This window comes from Limanda limanda, chromosome 3 (genome assembly GCF_963576545.1).
Source record: "Limanda limanda chromosome 3, fLimLim1.1, whole genome shotgun sequence".
Classification (NCBI taxonomy): Eukaryota; Metazoa; Chordata; class Actinopteri; order Pleuronectiformes; family Pleuronectidae; genus Limanda; species Limanda limanda.
Window position 1 is genome coordinate 12,104,621 of NC_083638.1, and position 20,919 is coordinate 12,125,539.

The following is a 20,919-nucleotide window of genomic DNA, read 5'->3' on the forward strand; positions in this document are numbered from 1 at the left end:
GGTCCCTGTTTACTGTCCACACATTGTCCTGGGAAAGTATTTTTTTCAGAACAGCCATCCATCCTAAGTGGATGGATGATGGATGGATGGATGGATGGATGGATGGATGGATGGATGGATGGATGGATGGATGGATGGATGGATGGATGGATGGATGGATGGATGGAAGGATGGATGGATGGATGCATCGATGGAAGAAAGGATGGATGGATGGATGGATGCTTGGTTGGGTAGATGAAAGGATGGAGTGATGGATGGATGGATGGATGGATGGATGGATGGATGGATGGATGGATGGATGGATGGATGGATGGATGGATGGATGGATGGATGGATGAAAGGATGGATGGATGGATGATGGATGGATGGATGGATGGATGGATGGATGGATGGATGGATGGATGGATGGATGGATGGATGGATGAAAGGATGGATGGATGGATGGATGGATGGATGGATGGATGGATGGATGGATGGATGGATGGATGGATGGATGGAAGAAAGGATGGATGGATGAAAGGATGGATGGATAATGAGGAAATGGAAAAGCTCTCATAGTCTCACATCATTTCATTTTCATATTGGTGCACTGCTAAATGAAAGATGAAAGGATGGATGGATGGATGGATGGATGGATGGATGGATGGATGGATGCATGGATGGAAGAAAGGATGCATGGATGGAAGAAAGGATGCATTGATGGATGAAAGGATTGATGAATGGATAATGAGGAAATGGAAAAGCTCTCATAGTCTCACATCATTTCATTGCTAAATGACACCAGGTTGCTGAGCACAAATTATCATCCACAGAAACAAGTGGATAATTCTCATACAAGTTTCCTGAAATGAGCTGAAAGAGAATCAGAAAAAGTTAATTATTTTATTGTGTTTTTATTGGTTCATGTACTTAACAAAATAAAAGAGAAAAAATTATATTTCCCAGCAACACTTCATTCCCAGAAACGTCATCCCAATTACTGTGGATAATCCACAGACTTTGCTGTCAACAGTTTTCATTTGAACCATTTTCTGCTGAAGAAATAGTTGCTCTGAAAATGCTCTGCAGTGAGGGCTGTGGATTATCCAGACTCATGGAGACACTGATTTTAAAAAGACGTGATGCTTCTTTCACATGTACTTATTCAGTTGGTTTCTCTGTAATCTGGGTGAGCATGAAGTTCAAAAGTTTAAAGGTCCAATATTGAAGAATGTGTGATTTCCACATCTAATCTGATTATAAAACACATCTAGGTGCTAAATACAGAGCACATATTCAGAGACTGCTTAAAAAAAAAGGGCTGTAACTGAAGTCGTTTTAACGCATGAACTCTGGAAATGTCCAAATATTTGTCTTCCGCATATGAAGAATGCACCAGGAAACAGTCCGGTCAGATGCTATTGCAGCAACTGGAAAAGCTCCTGAACATTCAGTTGAGGGGTTAGTGTAACTAGAGCCTTGCAGGAGGAAGGACATAACATATAAATTCCACAATGTCGTTTTCTCTCCAAGTGGAAATCTCATTAGTGTCTTCTACATGTGTGGCACTACTTTTTCATTTTGAGATATTTGCATTCTTCCAGTTTCACGTCCAGCGCATATTAGAAATGTCAACAACACGCCCACTCGCTCTCTCTCATGCTGACATATTACCAGTGGGCTGCAAGGACACGTTTTTTTTTATTCGATCTCTGTCTCTCATTGTCTCTTATTTATGTCTCATTCTGCCTCTTAAATGATTTCCTCTGCTTCTAATCTTTTCATCATTATTCTTCTGCTGATTGGTGGATCGCCTTCATTTAGCTGTTTTAAGCTTCCTGTTTTACCCATCACAGTGAGTTACATGGTGTGAAAACCAGCTGCCATTACCACAGTGTGTGTGGTATGAAATCTTGCTTACTCAAGGGATGAAATCCAATCGCCTGGAGTCAGGGCTTTGAAAAAAAGGATAAGCTGCTTGACGGCTTTGTCTCCGTAGCTGCTGCCCAGGCAAAGCATATTTCTGATATTTTCCCTACATACTACCACCTTTCAAACACTCGCATTAATTTCACTGTCAGTCCCTCGACACTTCTTCCAATCAATCGCATTCAAAACTCTACATGTTCGGGCAAGGAAACTATTCCTTTTCCTTCTGGTAACCCACTCACTATATTCCACTCTGTCCCAACTAACCGATTGTTCACCTCCATGAAGTCCACAATGGTGATGATGCTTCTGTGACATCTGGGACAACACACACTCCCCTGGCTGACCTCGGTGCACACTGGCACTGTGCTGGTCCGTCTGGAAAAGCTGGAGGCAGGGGCAGTGGGCTCTGCCATTATTGCATTGGAACGGGACCCCTCTTACCCCCACACCTCCAAAGGGGTAACCAAACTGTAACCAAACCCAAAGGTCTGGTTCTTCGATGCTCCACACCAAATCCCACCAGGGCATTTTTAGCACAGAAAGCTGAGGCGCAACTCACTGTCTTGGCTAATTAACTCGTTGACCCCGGGGTTTTCCATCACTGCCAATCAAAGCAGATTAAAACCCTACTACTGCAGAAACATCATCAGGCTCCACCCCCGTACCTGTGGTCAGCCTGGCCAGGTGTCGCTCAGATAACTGACCTTTTCTTATTTAAACTCCAGTGAGAGATGTGGGAGAATAGATGTGAAACAACATCATCTCAAAATCACAATTATATCTTCTTATGGAAAACCAACCCAGAAATGAGTAAAATATGTGACCTTTAAATCCTCTCTTTTTTTTCCTCTGGATCAGGGCGGTAATATTCAGGTCACGGGGAAGCAACTGATGTTAGCTGGGGGGACAGTTGCCATTCTGATAAGTGGTGTAGTTCAACACCTCCTGGACAGCCTGCAGGGCGTCAAACCACCTCTGCCGGGGCGACACGCTCGCCACCATATGGTGCCATCCCGCGACCCCAGCTGTCTGTCTGATCTGTGGTCAGGACCTGACCACGGTCGAAATTTACCTCAGAGAATCAGCAGAATCTCTAAACGGCCTCCAAAGCTTTCCTGATGAAGAGGAAGAAGTTTCATCCTCGAGTGCACAGAGCACTTTTCACTTCTAATGAGATTAGCGTGATATTTTGTCATCTCATGAGGGGGTCGCCTGCCACACACACACAATCACACACACACACACACACACACACACACACACGCATGCTGCTTTCCTTAAAACAGGCATCCCAGTGACTTGCTAATGGCGTCATCTCCGCCCGTGTGAATTAAAAAACCTCCCTCAGTGTGGATATTGTGTGCTGCAGGGCACATGGGTTTGATGAGTCTAATCCCTTGTCTGAAGAAACAAAAAGTGTTAAGTGTAAAGTGCTGAGGATCAGTGTGAGTGATGGCGTACAGAAGCCCATCTCTCCCAATCCCACACAGGCTCCTAATCCGAGAAGATCAAGTGTAACCAGGCTGGAAATGTGACTGGGCGGGAGCCAGTGTGATGCTGTCGGTTGTGTTGACTCACAACGTGATCACTCCTGACGCACGACAAACACAACACGTCATGCCTGTCTAACCTTTTGTGGCTTTTTTCCACAGAAATGAATCTCACTGAAATAGGAAATTGACTATATCAAATGCACAATCTGCATTTTTATGTTTTTCCTACATCTGAATTCTTTTCCCACATTCTCCCATTAGATAGTTGAATCGAAGCAGTTAAAACCTTTAATATTTGTGAGGAGTAAACACAGATGTTTGTGCATGGGGGCAGAATAACGTGCCAGGTTCATGTGCAGCCATGCATGACCTTTTCCATAAACATCTGGGTGAATACTCTGCATGCTGATATGTTGCTATACATGCTCAACGAGACCTCAACTGTTAATTTTCACACTCCAACGCAGCATCATTCAAAGCCGAATGGCAGTGGAATTAACTGAGCAGATGCAAAGAGCGTTTACATGAGTCTATTTTTAGACCAGGTGTGAATTGTTTTTGCTTTGAATCTGTCAGTGCCACACGCTCTTATTTAATAAATACAACGGATTGCATTCACTCTAATGTTACACTTTACATGTCAAAGACTCAAAAATGTCTCATAATGTGGAATAATTTTACTGTTATATATTGTTTAATTAGACAAAGGAATTACAGGGCAGTTGAGGTCAGTCTTATTTCTAAGATTGGATTTGTCAGAAATCAGTTTGTAAGAACAAAAATTTAAAACACAAGTTATTCATCCATCATCAATACCATGTCATAGGGAGCTCAGTTTGGGGTGAGAAGCCCCTTCTTTTTTCGGATCAGGTTGATTCTTCTGTTCTGTGAGACTGTTACTACATGCAGTGTGTAATTGTCTTTATTGATTTTTTATTCTTAATTGTATGGATTTAGCTATAAAGTATGTGTGTGATAAACATCATGTTGCATTTTATCCTTCCTGCTGTGTAGCTGCTAAAGCAATTCCAGTCGAGTCTCAGTAAGAACTCATGAAAAAGTGAGTGAGACCTGTGCTGGGAACAAATCCCATCGGTGTGAACATCGAAAAGCAAAAAAGGTGAGAAACTGATGTTGAAACATGCTGTTTGGGCAAACTCTTTCTTTATTATTCAATTTCACAGAGATTACAGTTCTGATCTGATTCACCGGGTTACATTTCCATCTATTTACCGCTGGCAGCTTTGAAGTGGGAAGGGGGGGCTTCAGAGTGCGGCAGGTGTAGGCTAACAAGGCCTCGCTAAGCCTGCGACAAAGAAGACACAGAGATGTGTAGTGTCACTCCCGCTCCACAGGCACTGGGGGAAAAGTAGGCCAGGCTCGGTGTCAGACTGCTGCGAGGATCAGGACGCTGAAGTTGTTGTTGACTTGTGATCAAAGTTCCTTTTCCCACTTTGGATGTCAAGAATCTCATAGAGAGGAAGAGCGAGAGAGAGATTTTAAATATTCTACACACACACACACAGGTGATATTTTCTAGCAGTGAGGCTTTTCCGCTGAACACTGCGTCACACACGGTGTCACCCAGTATTTTAATTAACCATCTTTTCTGCTGATGAAAGCTGAACTCTTCACCTCACCTTCCCCATTAGAAGACACAGCAACACAGAAACATGAGAGGACGGAGCACAGAAGCATCCTCTCGGAGACCAAGGAAGCAGACACATGAGTCACTGTAGGAGTATTAAAGTGATGCAACTGGAGACAGCATTTCTAATTTTAGGATGTCAGCTCCAGTCCCTGAAAGGGGCAATGGATATTTACAAGGGCACTGAGTACGACTGAAGCAATGGATATTTTCAGGTTTTAGAGATGCTTCATCATTTCAGTCTCCTCTCATCTTCTGGGAAGGAGCTCGTCCATGTACATCACACACACACTCCCATGGAGAAGACACATCATTTCCGACTGACTAGGCTAATGAATGGATTCATGCCCGGAGTTCATCGACAGCCATTTGACTCATTTGCAATTAGAAGGCTCTTTTGTGAGTTGACAAACTGTTCGGCTCCAGCGCGCACACACAACACTGGAAGAGACTGAGGCACTCGAAACAGCCATGGGGGGGCTGAGGCTCGTCACGTGTTGTTTGCCCCCCCACACCAGAGTCCTGTCTGACTCCATCCCGGGTTAGAATCAGACGGCGAATCACGGGATCCCGTGAGAGCCCCGAGGATGCCGACGCGCGCCCACCCCGTCCGGCGGTGCCTGGGATTGGGTGGTGGGGGGGGGGTTGCAGCGGACGCAGGGTCGGGATTGGGTGGAGGGGGGAGGGGGATGGGGGGGCGGACGCAGGGTCGGGATTGGTGGAGTTCGCCGCCAAACTTGTTGACTCATAACCGCGCAGCTCTCCATCCAACCTGCACGGCGCGGAGCTGTCCGGGGTCCAGTGGTGCTGAAACTCTCACCTCCCGACCGACGCGCCACAGGAATAATCTCCTCTTCTGTTTTTCCTTCTTCTTCTTCTTCTTCTTCTTCTTCTTCTTCTTCTTCTTCTTCTTCTTCTTCTTCTTCTTCTTCTTCTTCTTCTTCTTCTTCTTCTTCTTCTTCTTCTTCTTCTTCTTCTTCTTCTTCTTCTTCTTCTTCTTCTTCTTCTTCTTCTTCTTCTTCTCGGTGTCACGTGTTCTCAACGAGCTTGTTAAAAGTTAAATCGCTCTCTCTCTCTGCGCGACACGTCCAGACGAGTCGTGTTAAGCGTCACCGCTCTCGCCAGGAGCGAAACCCAAAAACCTCAACTTCTTCCTAGCCGCTCACAGAGAGGAGTCGCGGAGGCGCAGCCATGTCTTTCTTGGTGAAACAAGTGGTGGGGGGGCAGCTGAAGAACCTGACGGGCGGGCTGACGGAGGAGAAACCCGAGGCTGAGAAGACAGATGCCGCCGCGCAGGGGATGACCCAGGAGGAATTTGAACAATATCAGCAACAGTTAGAGGAGGAAAAGTAAGGCGATGATTGAAGCTTGTGATTGTGAAGTTTTAGTGGAAATGTAGAGTCTGTGTGTGTGTGTGTGTGTGTGAAGCGGTGGAAGCTCGGCATCATATTTAAACTGTGTGTTTTCGTGGGTAAATAGCTGAGCGCTCCCAGTGCGCCGTGCGCTTCTCTTTACGCATCAATGCAATAACGCGGGCGCTCCACACGCAGCTGCTCCTCTCGCCCAGGGAGCTCGCTCTCTCTCTCTTTGCTCCGGCAAATTATGGAGAGTCGTTTTTAATTTGGGATTCCTGGAATCATTCTTCCATGGAAATGTCCACGGGGATTGGAGCCTGGGGACAATTACGTCCCCATTGCTGTGCATGCGTCTAAATCATGAAGAAAAATATTTGGATAAAGAAGGATGGCAAAAAAAAACAACAGAAACTGATATCAATTATTATTGGCTTTACTTTCTTAACTGACTTTCATCTTTCGCTCATAAGTGTCTTTTGAGATGATTCAATCAATTTAGAGGCTATTATATGAACAAATGGCTAAACATAGATTGGCATTGCTTCTATTATATCTATCTAAATTTCATTCATATATTCACAGCTATGAGCCTTTTAATTCTTTATTCTTTATTCTTGAAGTCATTTAACTCTTTCCTCTGTGTGTAACGTACAAAAGTGGACTATTTCAACATAATTTTAGATAGTATGTATTTGTTATGGTGTTTATCCCCTGAGCCTATACTCGCGGATAATTTTACACAACAACAAGGTCATTTGGCAAAGACTTCACCCAGCAGACATAACTCACTATTGATTAGTGTGACGCTTCCCTTACAGCAGGACTCCACATCCCATATCAGATGTTCTCCATCCTGAGATACCACTTAAATTATGTGAAAAACAGAATCTCCCAGTTTTGAAGAATAATACGGTAGATTCAGATTATAGCCTAATCGTACCATCCGTCCAACAGTTTCATTTAGAAATGTTGTATTTTGGGACACGTTGTGTTTTCATATTGTCTACTGTAAAATGTCTTTTCAGAAATGTTGTATTTTCTGAAATGTCATGTTTGGTCCCTTGGGGCCACCGTAGGTTTCAGTTTGGTATTTTACAGCTTAATTTAGGGTTCATGATGCCCCAGGTTGTAATTCCCCTTGTTTTGCTTATGTTATGATTGAAGACAACAAAAAAAACATGTTAAATTTAGGAGGTCTAAATTGTATCTTAAGCCGCAACATGTTTGTGTATAACGAGTATACGTTTAATATGATTTCATGTGATAGGAACCAATTTAATCAATATATGTCTGTGAGCTTATAAACCCAACCTAGGTTTATTAAATGGTAAATTGGCATGAATTTATAATCCCCCTTTCCTAGTCTTATTGATCACTCAAAGCTCTTTACATGACAAGTCACATTCACTAGGGGGCTGAAGCCAATCTCCCTGCACCATGTGCACTTTAAGAAGGAGTGGGAAGTGAAGTCCTAACTCCAGCAGCATTAACACTGACTCAGCTCGGCCCACTGAGCTCCACAGGAGGCTTGGCAAGATGCCAAGCCTCTGCTGTCGGAATGTGACCTTCGGTGGAAGTGACTTATTAGTCAGAGGTGCTAAACATGAGCATAGATCACCGAGACGACCATACTGCTCAGATTAAAGCAGAATAAGGTTTGGGGGGTGGAGTTGTGGGGGGTGGTGTACTGCTCACACTGGCATCTCACATGTAGAAAATACATTTTATCACCTTGAGCACTCGGGCAACAGTGACAACCCAGGTCATCTGATGCCCTTGAGAGGGGAAGACACAGAGCTCAGCTCATTGGCTGCATCACTGAGCTCAGTACGGGGGCTGTGTGACGTTCTTTGGTGCTCGGCCCGTTCATGTTAATACAAAGTGAGCTCACGCTCACACGGACGGCACCATGAATACTGCATCCTCACATAATGTGACCTTGCCCTGACACAATGGGTACAAGCACTTCAGACCAGACTTGTGTTCCCAGCTGCTGATCTGATCCTTGCAGACGTACAGTGTGTCCTCGAGCTGCCACCGTAGTTCTGCCTTGAAGATCAGCATCCAGGGTGTGTGAGAATAAAACTGTGGCCTTGTGACATCATGCTACATGTTTGGCCTCGGGCCATTGCAGCAAGTTTAAACAGCGTTATGTCATGTTGTTGACTCTGATTTCAGTAAATTTAACAATTCATGAGGAACAGTTACCAACCACACTGAAGCAATAAATATTCCAGTGATGTTGATGGGAGAGATTACTTCCGGCAGCCTGCCCTCTGCTGGAGGCATCACATACTGTAGGCTGGTGTCTTCACACAAGTGACTTCTATGAGACAAATTACAGAACACAGATTTCAAAAACCGGACTTACGTTTTAACTCACTTCTTGGATAGTTTAGCCCACACTGCCCCATGTTGCAAAGATACTTCCTCCGCTATTTTGAGGATTTCCGGGATTAAAGGATGAAAACACAGTGACGCTTAATATTAGCTCTGCACAAAGGGAGTTGAGTCCAGGATTTGTGTGGAGTGGGGAATGGGGCAGCTTGTAGAAGCGGCGGTGAGTCAGCAGTTAGATTCGTCACCTCCGGCAGTCCACATCCCAAAAGGCTTGAAATCCCTCAGAGGAGTGTTGGACTGACAGAGTGCTGCATCTGGGGCTCCTGAACATGAGCAGAACATCTCTCTCTGCTTTTTGACCCCATGGCATCACTGCTGCTCCACCTTCTACGAGTCAAGATGAGAACACATGGCAATGCTCTGCTTCAAGGGCCTCCAGGGTCCAGAGCTCATGATGCCCTTTAGCAGATTGCCAGTGCACATGAGCAATGCAATGAGGAAAACTGATTTTCGTCATGTGTGGTGCTCGGTGTTAGGAATGTTACATCGAAGCTTAGCGTCGGTGCAAGGTGATTCAAGTCATACAGTTGATTGGAAGCTGAGATGATCTAAAGTAATTGTTTTCTCCTTTCTTGCAGACAGGAACGAGAAGCAAACTTTGCCCAGAAGAAAGCTGAGAGAGCTACAGTTAGAACTCATTTCCGGGAAAAGTACCGGTTACCAAAGGTAAACTAATCCCGCTCTGCTTTTGTAAAGAAATGTTAAGTCACCAAGAAAATTAAAAAAAATAAACAGAATAACTGCATGAATAAAGGTTATTCTTGTAGTGCACCCCTTTAACTGTGGAGGAATTTGAGTCCTTTGTTTTAGTATTAACATGCATGTATACATATGTCTTCTGTGTGTCTTCAAACTTGTGGACCACCTCAGAACGAGTTGGATGAGACCCAGATCCAGCAGGCGGGGGATGACGTGGAGCTGCCAACAGAGCTGGCCAAGATGATCGCTGAAGACAACCAGGAGGAATCGCACAAGCAGTCCGTGCTGGGCCAGCTGACCAACATCCAGAACGTGGACATGGACCAGCTGAAAGACAAAGCCCAGGCCACGCTGGAAGACCTGAAAAAGCAGACCGAGAACTGCAGCCTCATGTGATCCTGCAAAACTCCCAGAAGCTTAGAGTTTGACTTGTACAAATATTTTTTCAGAGGCAGAGCTGCTCTAGAGATAGAAATATTCGTGTTGCTTCAGTGGAATGTCAGTTGGCAGAGCCACATAATAACAGTTTTTGTAGCTGTGCAAAGTTGGACAGATGCCCCCGTGGAAAAGAAAGGAAAAGCTGATATTTTGAAATCTTGGGCTCATATTACAAACTGGAAAGAAAGTAGTTCTAGCTACAGTGTCATCTAGGGAATTTTCTTGTTGACCCTCAAATCTCCTATAAGTCATGAATGTCATTCACATATTTTTATCGAATCAGCTAACTTGCACTCTCAAAGACTGTGGTTCTTGGGCTCCTCCTATTGATTTAACACATGAGACTATTTCTGCATTTAGAACAACTCCTCCTCTGAGAAAACGTTATCTCGTGTATCAAATCCTTTCGTTCCCAAGCCTCCCTCGGTGTCTGTACCTCACGTGACCGGTGATAACACGATACCATCCTGCAGCAGAGCGCTCAGGTATTTGTGCAGGTTTTGTTGCTTCCGAACACACAGCACAGCGTCTGATTCCTCTGATGCATTAACAACAAGAGAGAGACGGCACTCATCGGTAAAATCACTCACAAGACTGATCTGGCTTGTGTCAGGAAGGCATATATGTGTGTTTAGTTGGATGTAGGAAATTTGGTGATTCATTTCAGGGTGAGTAAAACAAAAGAGCCATTTGTGGGGTTGTTTAGATTCCACGTTCAAAAGCACAAAATCTTAAAACAGGCAATATTCATTTCAGGGCAACAATTCAGGCAGATCTTTGTTGTAAGTAGCTTACTAATGTCGGCGCCCTGGTGCCCAGACTAAAGCTCCCTGTGAGCTGCGTTAATCTTACTTTCAATATTTTGCTGAACATATCATTTTACAGGCGTTTAAAGCCTTTTCCGTACTTCGGTGTGCCTCTGACGTCCGTACAAGGTTGGCGTCTTTATAGCTTCAAGATCTGTAAGCTACTTTTTACAAAAACAGGCTTTTTTGTTTGCTCCTCTAGGGAATTTCAGTTTTTTTTTTTAAGTTGAATTAAAGGCAAACAATATATAGTCAGGCACATATGATGTCTTATGTTTGCTGCTGTAATTAAATACAGCAAAAAGTGTATTATAACTGCGTTCCTGAATTTAACCTGGCAGCAATATCAAATACATAATGAGTAAATCTGTTTTTGTGCTGCATACAGTAAAAAAAAAGAAAGAAACGAAGGCTGCTCAGATGAGAGAAATGTAAATGCTTAAGAAGTTGTATGCCAAAGGAAATGGCGTAAATATGTCAAACTGTGTAACCGAAGTGTGTGTTTATGTGTATAAATCCACATACAAACATTTATGTTGTAAAAGATGTAAATGTATCTCCTGTTTGCCTATAATGTCAACAGCGGGTCATCACCCACATCGCTCTCTCATCGACTCGCTGGGTCTCGTAGTGTTGTGGACCGCCTCGTGTGACCTTTGACCCTGTCCTCCATCTCACCGACCCCGTGTGTCCTCGGTGGCTCCCGTTGTCGTGGTGGTGGACTTTGTGATGTTTAGACGATGTGATATGTCGAGTGGTGTCTTTGTATAAAAAACAACCTGGTCCCGTGTGCTGAGGGTGCTGCTGGTAGTGTTCCACATGCAGCACAGCCACGGGGGGGGTTCTGTCTGAGCTGTTTTCCGTGAGGCGTGACAGCGTGGGCGACTAAAGAGGGGGTGTCGTTGGTGTCGTGTTACGTTCATATACATTTTTGCCAGTGTTTGAGTTTACGTAGCAGTGGTGTGGAGGGTGATGTCAGCTGCCCCCTACTTTGATTCCCGTTATGGTTCAACTGCCAAAAAAGTTATTATAATTTATCCTTTTTTTTTTACATATTATTTACATATTTTATTTTAGAGGAAATAAGGGAGAAAACAGATCTTGCCTGTTTCTTCTAAATTTGTTGGCAATTTCCTTTCTGTCGAAGCCACACAACTGCTGAATGAAACCTGAGGCAACCTGATTTCGACATTTTCAGAACAGTGGTTAGTGCCCTGTGATAAATAAACAGTTTATTCATTACATTTCAATAATATGAAGCAGAGGAAAAGTTGCAATAAGTCCTTTTAGGATAAACTATCATGTTTCATGATAAGACAACATTGGTGGGTGGAGCAGAAGCCATAAAGCAAACTGTTTGCTTTGTATGAGTGTGTATAACCTGAAATAAGAATTCAGAAACTCAATAATACTACTGCTAATAATAGTGATATATAAATGTACGTTTGTGCTGTCATACTGAGCAGTTGATTGGTTTTTCTTTCAGGAAATGGCTGCAAAGACACAGTCTCTCCTCCTTCTTTGTTTATCTCTGTCATTCTCTCTCTGAAAGGATTTCAGTGAAGTTTGAAATGCAATAAACAGATTTCTAGGATAATGTACGTCCTCTGTGTTGTGTGGTTTTTACAAGGGGCCGCCTCAGATTGTGTTCACTCATGTATCAGTGTTGTTGCATCTGCAGAGGCTTGACCACCAGGTGGAGACAAAAACACAGTCAGGACAGTTATCCAAGAGAGAGGCTGTAGAGTGACGTATCAAGAAGCTGACTGATGGTTATGACTGACAGCATCAAAGATTGGATGCTGCTGTCAATAAGTATTTGTGAATTACGTAAATAATATATATATATTCATATGGAGGAAACACGTTAATTCTGAGAGAACGTGCACAGACTAAGTGGAATAGTCCATATGCATGTGCCCAAAGCCTTCATAAAGTGAAATAAATATACATGCTTAGATGTATGTAAGTGGATATGATGGATGTAATAATAATACAACCAAATATGTCTTTTATTTTGTAAATGTACTGCCCACACACCCAAGACCTTAGGCCAGCTCTATCAACACCCTGCATTCTAAAACCCATGTAACAACACAGCTATCTTTCCTATTGTATTCACGAATAGACACCAGGTTTGGGCATACATCTGGTTCTGTGCAGTTAAACTGGCACAGCCTTGGTGTTTGGGGGGGTGCAGGGGGAAATCAAGTTAGTTACCATTTCAATGGAAGGGAAGCCTGAGCTATTGGTAGTCTTCAAGTGTTGTGTGAAAGGGGATGGCTGTAAAATATATTGATGCTGAGACCCCTCTCCATTCATAGGCCGCAGTGCGTGAACAATCTCCAGCCCGGGGACACACACACTGGGCCGCTGCGTGGACACGCTGACACAATTGGGGTGAAACGGGCCAGAAAATACTATTCTCTCCCATTCTCCTCCATCAATCGAGGCTTTAAAAACCGGTGCAGAGGGAGAGAGAGGGGCAGAGAGTGACAATTAGCGAGGGTCTTGGAGAGAGAGAACCCCTCCACGGTAATCACCCCCTCCACTCTCTGTGTCTCTGCTCAGTTTATGGCTATAAAAGAAACAGATTTGTTTTTCCGCGCTGAAAGTTGGAGCCGTGAAGTTGCAGATGTGAGCTCCTTCCAGAGGAATGCAAGCCCCCCCCCCCCCTCCTCTTCTTCCTTTCTCACTTGTGTTTAGCTCCAACAGAACAGAGAAGGATGGAGGGAGGGGGGGACCACACAGATGCACGATGCGAGGAAAATTGATAAACATCTTCATCCAGCCCATCTGGATGAACATGTCCTCCCGTCTCTCGTCGTGCACCCGCGAGGATTTGTGCGTAAAGCTGCAGGAGATGGGTCCCACGAGTGACTCTCCAATGGACGACCAATCCGGTGGCCAGGATTGTAACTGAGGGGAGGGAGGGAGAGAGAGAGAGAGAGAGAGAGAGAGAGAGAGAGAGAGAGAGAGAGAGAGAGAGAGAGAGAGAGACTTTTTTTGACTTTCTAAGTTAACTTTTATTTAAATCATTTCATGAAATAAATGTAATAAATAACACTTCGATCATATCATATTTTACAAAAGACTGACTCTCCAATGGACGACCAATCCGGTGGCCAGGATTGTAACTGAGAGAGAGAGAGAGAGAGAGAGAGAGAGAGAGAGTTTTTTTTTTACTTTTAAGTTAAGTTTTATTTAAATAATTTTTAATGAAATAAACGTAATAAATAACACTTCGATATTATATCATATTTTACACAAGAAATCTACATGTCACACACCCACACAGAATTTAAAAATGAAGGATCAGTGAACCGTCCTCCTCTACACACACACACACACACACACACACACACACACACATGACCACAGAGAGAGGGAGAGGGAGAGCGAGAGACTTTTTTTTTACTTTTAAGTTAACTGTTATTTAAATCATTTCATGCAATAAACGTAATAAATAACACTTAAATCATATCATATTTTACACAAGAAAACTACATGTCACACACCCACACATGACCACAGAGAGAGAGAGAGGGAGAGCGAGAGAGAGAGAGAGAGAGAGAGAGAAGGGGGAGGGAGGGAGAGAGAGGGGGAAGGAAAACTTTTCTTTCTCTCGACAGGAGGAGGGGTGATGTGTGTGTGTGTGGTGGGGGGGAATGCTCGGCGGACCGTGAAGCGTAACCAGCAAAGGAGGGGGGGGGACAAAGACGGACATAGCGGGACGAAAAGGCGACAGATAGAAACCCTGAAAAACAACACAACTCCACAACAAGAACACACCGGGATGCGTGGATCGGTGTTTGTGGAAGTGGCAGAGCTGCAAGGGACGAGGACTCGGAAGTTAACAATGGAAGGAGAGAGGAGTTCAAGTGTGCAAAGTTGTGGAAAACTGCGATGGTCGGACTGCGCGTAAACTTCGGGTAGCGCTGCGGTGACGCGTCGCGGTGTCCTGCCTCGGATCTGCAGAGGACAGGAGAGGACTGGAGAGGACTCGAGAGGAGTCGAGAGGACAGGAGAGGACTGAAGAGGACAGGAGAGGACTGGAGAGGACAGGAGAGGACTGGAGAGGACAAGAGAGGACTGGAGAGGACAGGAGAGGACTGAAGAGGACAGGAGAGGACAGGAGAGGACTGGAGAAGACTCTAGAGGACAGGAGAGGACTGGAGAGGACAGGAGAGGACTGGAGAGGACTGGAGAGGACAGGCGAGGACTGCAGAGGACAGGAGAGGACTGGAGAGGACAGGACTGGAGAGGACTGGAGACACCGTTTCCTTGTTTTCCACAGGACATGCGTCCGGGATCACTTCTGCTGCTGAGCTGTTTCTCTCTTTTGCAGCCACGCGTGGTGATTTCCCGGAGTCCGGTCCCGACTCCACCGGGAGTTCGACCAATGCACAAGTTTGTGGATCACCTCTAAATGGTCGAATGTGTGTTTTTTTTGCGCTTTTAACAAAACTGATCACAAAAGAAACTCATGGAATACTCGTGTGAACCTTATTCTGTGTGAACTGCCCCCCTTTTCCCCCCCTAATGTGCTGGTGGTGGAGAAAGTGCACGTCGCCGAACTAGAACTCCATCCAAGCATGAAATGTGGGTGCAGCGCCCTGGCTCTTCTCCCCTGGGTGCTGGTGGCCATCGACGCGCAGTACATCTGCTGGCAGGCCATGCTGCGGTGCCACGACGAGCCGGAGTGTGACCTCGCCTACGGCCAGTACCTAGCGGCCTGCGAGGGGAACATCAGGGGCACCCGGAGGCAGTGTCCCAGCCACTGCATCAACGCGCTGATCCGGCTCAACCACACCCGCAGCGGGCCGGACCTGGAGACCTGCGACTGCGCCCAGGACCTGGAGTGTCTGAGCGCCAAGCGGACCATCGAGCCGTGCCTGCCGCGCCGGTACCCGAGCGACGCCGGCGGGATCGGCTGCATGGAGGCCCGGCAGCGCTGCGAGGAGGACAGCAGCTGCCACACCTCCCTGGCGGCCTACTTGTCATACTGCGGCCAGCTGTTCAACGGCAGGAAGTGCTCCTCCAAGTGCAAAGCCACCATCCAGCAGATGCTCTTCATCCCAAACGGCATGCTGCTCAACCGCTGTGTGTGCGACGGGGTCGAGCGGCCTTTCTGTGAGGTGGTCAAGGAGAACATGAGCAAACTGTGTTCCATAGGAGACCACAATGTGATCTCGGACCAGCCTGAGGTGGATGACATGTACGAGGATGAGGACTATTACCCTAAAGGTGACAGAGAGGAGGTGTACACTGACCACTCCTCGGCCCAGAGGTTATCCAGCTGCATGGGGCTGCTGTTCCTTCCTCTAGCACGGATTATTTACTGAGATGGTGGGTTCTCCCAGACACCTGTTGGGTTTATGAATGACTGTTCTACAACATTTATTGTGTTGCCAACACAGAACCTGAACCTGGGTCTGCTGGATAAGGAACTTCGCCCACAGCAGGACTTCCGGACATCCCAGTATAGTCGCATGGAGACAGAGCACAGTAGTGATTTGTGTAGGACCTTCCACAATGTTACAATTGACATAGCAATTCTCCTTGATGCACATCTCCCTCAGGAATACTGCTCTTCTGATTTGTGATTCTCCTGTTGCCACGGATGGCCTTGTCGTTCTCTGAGTGAACTGCTCGTTTGCTAAGTAGAAGAAAGCCTGTCGTCAAAAATAGAAATACATACATCCAGGAGATAATGAGAGGAAATGAACCAAAACCAGACTTCCTTTTTTTTTGCAGGGCCATTACCCTTTTGTATGTCTTTAAAAAAAAAAAGCTCCTGTTTGTTTGGTCTGGTTTCAATGCCACTTGGAGTGTGTGGCTTTATTAAGACCTTGGGCAAACATTGGACCCTTACAGTCTCTGTTTGCTCTGCTCTCAATTCCAGGGGCCACATGCATTGTTGCAGCAAAAGCACACTTCAAATATTTGTAGGGAATGGTCTGAGGACGGGCAAGGGTGTGGGATCAACTCCTTAAATTAACTGAAGTGCCTCTGTAGCACTCTGTCTGTTTGAGATTGTTTTATTGAACTTTTCCTGCGACCCTCCCTCTCCTCACCCTCCCCTCTCTGCTGCCTGCCCCCCTTTCACGCCGTTAAAGGACCCCCGTCTTTATTACTGTTCTGACACTGAAGCTATAGGGAAACCTGTCGGCTGCTGGTGTGAACGTGTGAACACATCGTGAGTGAAGTTTGTTCGCTCTGCTCATGACAGGACGTCTGTTATGTGGATATTCGTGTGTGAATGCAGCTCTTAATGAATGTGTGTGTTCCAGTGTTGCAATGAGTTTTCAAAAACTACGTGAACAAAGAAAATTAATTTTATACACATTAAAGATTATTAAGGTAATGATTGAATCTCGTGCAATCAGGGAATGTGCTTTTTTGTGCACAAATACAAATGAAGGTCAGAAGGATTGAAATGTTATTGAGTACAAATTCCTCTTAAACTCTACGAAGGCTTTTATTTTGAGTTTTAACTGTTGTGTTGTTGTTACCTGGTCCCACAACCGACATACAGGGATTCAAACCAGCAGCCTTTCAGTCTCATATCTTTCTTCTACTGTTCCATGTGAAGCTGTTTAGCAAAATGGGAAAGTAAACAGTGTTTTTTTTGTTAGTTTTCATTACATCTGTAACAAAGCTGCCCTGTTGTGTCTCTGCCAATGGAACAAAACTAATCTTTTTCGGGTTTTTGTTTTAATTTCTTGAACAGTGATACATGTTAAATTATGAAGCTAGACTATAAGGAATGTTTATTTACTTCACAATTATATGCAGTTAAATGAAGCCAGTGCATAGCCACTGTTACTTACAGCAAAATGCATTTAATACACTATTGTAATGTAGCTCAGATTTTGTCCACAATGCTTGACATGATTTAGAGTTTCAAACTTTTCAACTCATCTTGTGGGAACATAGCAGTAACCACCTCAGAGCAGTGTCTCTCATGTGGGAGGGTACGTTTATAATAAAAATGTTTATGAGCTAAAGTTGTGTGATAGTGTGATTTGAGCTCAGAGAAATCATGAAAGGAAGAAATGTGAACAACAATGTGTCACTAAGAAGCTTCTAAAGAATTGAGCTTGATTTTTGTTGATCATACATCTATAGTTCTGAAGAACTTGTGAAACTATGAATATGTCTCATGATTTAATGAAGGAGCTCAGTACATGCTTCAGTGGTGCATGGAAAGTAGATTATTATGGTTATATTGTGTATATCTGAATGTACCTGCCCTTTACAACATACAGCTTTTTCCTTTATTGGCTTTCTGAATCGAGTACCATTTCTTTACATGAATTTTATATCATAAACCAGGATGTCACTCAGTCGAGTGAGAAATAAATGAACATGTTGCAAAAACGCACTGTTAAAGAAAGTTCAAAAGAAAAATCCTGGATCCGACCCCTGATCAAGATCCAAACTAGAATTTAACGGGTTCTTCCTGGGGTCATGACCCACCCCTCCACAAAATAATAAATAAATAGTTTAAGTATTTTTTGCATCATCCTGCTAACAAACAAACGCAGATGAAGATCCAAACCTCCTTGGAAGAGGTAAATATTTAGTTGACGACATGTTACAGCTGCAAATTGAAATCCAAAATAGAGTTATTGTTAAAAATGTTTAAAATATTGTTTTAAAAAAGTCTCCGTAGTAAGCTCTGCATGTGACTGTCTCACTATCTAATATCCAGTGGATTAGGTCAGTGGAACTAAAAACCTAGTGAGGAATTTGAAGTGCGAGTGGGAAGCCAGGTACAGGCAGCTGTGGAAACACCTCGATTCATCCAACTGAGCTGGTATCAGGAGGAGTTTCCTGTAATCAGAGGACCCAACTTCACCTTCTGTGTATTCACAAACTTTGCTAATGATCAGGAGCCATTTGGGACTTGTTCCACACCTACGTTGGTTATTTACAAGTCATAAACAAATTGTAAAAGAGTCATTTAGTGTTGCTGATTGATGTGAGGTGCAAACTTAAGTCACGTTAAAGGGGAACAAAAGTGCAGAACAAAACAAGAGTTGAAAAACAAACAAATGATTACTGCTGCTCTTCTTTTATAACAGTGAATCTTACACGTGTGTTTGTCCCCATCCTTGCGTGATGAGAGAGGCCAATGACCTGTCCATTAGAAGTATGTTACTTGAGTAAACAGGTGGCCGGAGCTGCAGTTCATACTTCTGCAGCTTCTCCTGTTTTTTTCTTTATTTCCAATCGTCCATTGTGCCATACAATGTAAACGAAGTGGACTACAGCTATAGATTAGCTGGATTCCATCTGGTTTAGTTAGATTGTATTTGCTCCAGTCGGTTGTAACCGCTGCCGTACACCTTCAAATCCTCCAACCTGCCCCCGTCCAAACCCCCTCACCCCACCTCCTCATCCAGATTCTGGGAGCAAAATCAAAACAAGCACGAGTGGAGCAGCCTCGGGGAGCTGAGTGTGCAGAGGGAGGAGAGGGGGGGATACAGAGGCAGCACTGTGCTGTAGCCCATTTTCTAAATTATCTTTATTCAACATTTCGCTGAAACAACCTCCCCCCTCCGCCGAACCCCTCACTCTATCTTCACCGCTCCAAAGTGGGAGTGACCCTGCAGGATTTAGGAGGCTCTTGTCTCTCGTAGGTACAATGTTCCATTCATGATAGCCATCAGTGAATGGGCTGACCTGCTCTCTGTTTCCAGGGCAGGGGGGTGCTGGAGTCAGGGCCACTAGGGTTCCCTCAGGTCTAGAGCACAGAGACCCCTTTTGTAGACCACCGCCGCATTAAGAGCATCAACAGAGAGAGAGAGAGAGAGAGAGGGAAGAGCCTGAAGGGGGGAAGCCCGATCGAAAGTGTTTTTGGATGTGCAACAAGATGGAGGCTGATTAAAGCCACAATGCTGTAGGTTGCGGTTCGGATGAGGAGGGGGGGGGGGGGTGTCTTGGAGGAGGAGGTGGGTGAAGTTTTTCCATCTCAGAATCCCCCCCCCCCGTCTGGGTTGCATTACTGTAATGATATTCTGTGCACTTTTTTGGAGGCAATATAAATTGGCGGTGCTCCCGGAAACAAGCAACATAGCGAGCGCAGGGGTCACAATTGCATCCAAAGTTTTCCCGGGCGGCCACATGCGTTACACCGGGGGCTCCGTCAACCAATTAGAGCCCCCGCCACAGCGCAGCCACAAATGCAGCACCCAGCGGTTCTCCATCCTGTTGTTCCAGGACCCGAGGGCCCGCTGCTCTCTGTTCTGGCACGCCAGGTGAATGTGATTACCCAGATTGTCGGGGAACAAAACAAACATTACTCCGAGAGGAAAAAAAAACACAGTGTTTTTTTGCTGTTTTATGGAGAACTTGATGTGTTTTACCCCAAATCAGTGATGATTTTCCACAGGATTTTATTGTCTCTGAAGTATTTTAAAGAGACTCACAAGAAAGAGATTAAAAAAACATTGCTCAACATGGAAAACCCACAGAGCAGAGATATCCTGGATTTGAGTCCCGAGTGTGGATCAAGCTCCCCAAACACTATCACACAATGACTATGATGCAACTGGACAGTGTCTTTATTGAGGCTACATCCATACTAATATGTTTTTGTTTTAAAATTAAAATGATCTACGTCCACATGAGCGTTTTTACCATAGATATATATAATAAAGACTAGATGTCTCGTTCGACGGACCTGGACGTCCGCACATGGCGGCCATCTTGCTAGGGGGCAGCTCGCTCACCCATAACAATTTGTTGGTAGTGGTAAATAACCATAACTTGCTCAATTTTCAACCGATTTTTAAACGATCTGGTTTGTTATAAACGTCAGAGATGTAGTTATGACACTGAATAAATTATTCAATTTTTTTAGAAAATAACGTAATAATTCATAAGTATGCAGTGTCATATCTACATCTCTGACGTTTATAACAAACCAAACTGTTTAAAAATCGGTAGGAAATTGAGCAATTATGGTTATTTACCACTAACAACACATTGTTATGGGTGAGCGAGCTGCCCCCTAGCAAGATGGCCGCCATGTGCGGATGTTCGTCTCTGTTGGCCAGCAACGCAGACGAGACATCTAGTCTTTATATATATCTATGGTTTTTACTATCTCCTGGAATGGTCGCACTTACAGCAACTACTGCAAACAAGTTGTGAAAACT

General features: G+C 44.7%; 2 protein-coding genes across 2 annotated transcripts; both read left to right on the forward strand.

Moving 5' to 3' along the window:
• The first annotated feature begins 6,243 nt into the window (after positions 1-6,243).
• Positions 6,244-9,939, forward strand: cplx3b (complexin 3b). Its single transcript, XM_061068801.1, has 3 exons — positions 6,244-6,401; positions 9,386-9,473; positions 9,678-9,939. Exons 1-3 carry the CDS (start codon positions 6,244-6,246, stop codon positions 9,900-9,902), a joined length of 471 nt encoding a protein of 156 aa, XP_060924784.1. The 3' UTR covers positions 9,903-9,939.
• A 5,406-nt stretch (positions 9,940-15,345) lies between these two features.
• si:ch1073-459b3.2 (growth arrest-specific protein 1) lies at positions 15,346-16,902 on the forward strand. Its single transcript, XM_061068625.1, has one exon. The coding sequence runs from the start codon at positions 15,346-15,348 to the stop codon at positions 16,093-16,095; it is 750 nt and encodes a 249-aa protein (XP_060924608.1). The 3' UTR covers positions 16,096-16,902.
• Positions 16,903-20,919: the final 4,017 nt, after the last annotated feature.

Bases quoted from the DNA above. Each gene is read 5' to 3' on its own strand.
- cplx3b (XM_061068801.1), top strand. From the start codon at position 6,244: ATGTCTTTCTTGGTGAAACAAGTGGTGGGGGGGCAGCTGAAGAACCTG. The intron at 6,402-9,385 runs GTAAGGCGATGA...CCTTTCTTGCAG, and splicing joins CAACAGTTAGAGGAGGAAAA to ACAGGAACGAGAAGCAAACT. The intron at 9,474-9,677 runs GTAAACTAATCC...GGACCACCTCAG, and splicing joins AAAAGTACCGGTTACCAAAG to AACGAGTTGGATGAGACCCA.
- si:ch1073-459b3.2 (XM_061068625.1), top strand. From the start codon at position 15,346: ATGAAATGTGGGTGCAGCGCCCTGGCTCTTCTCCCCTGGGTGCTGGTG.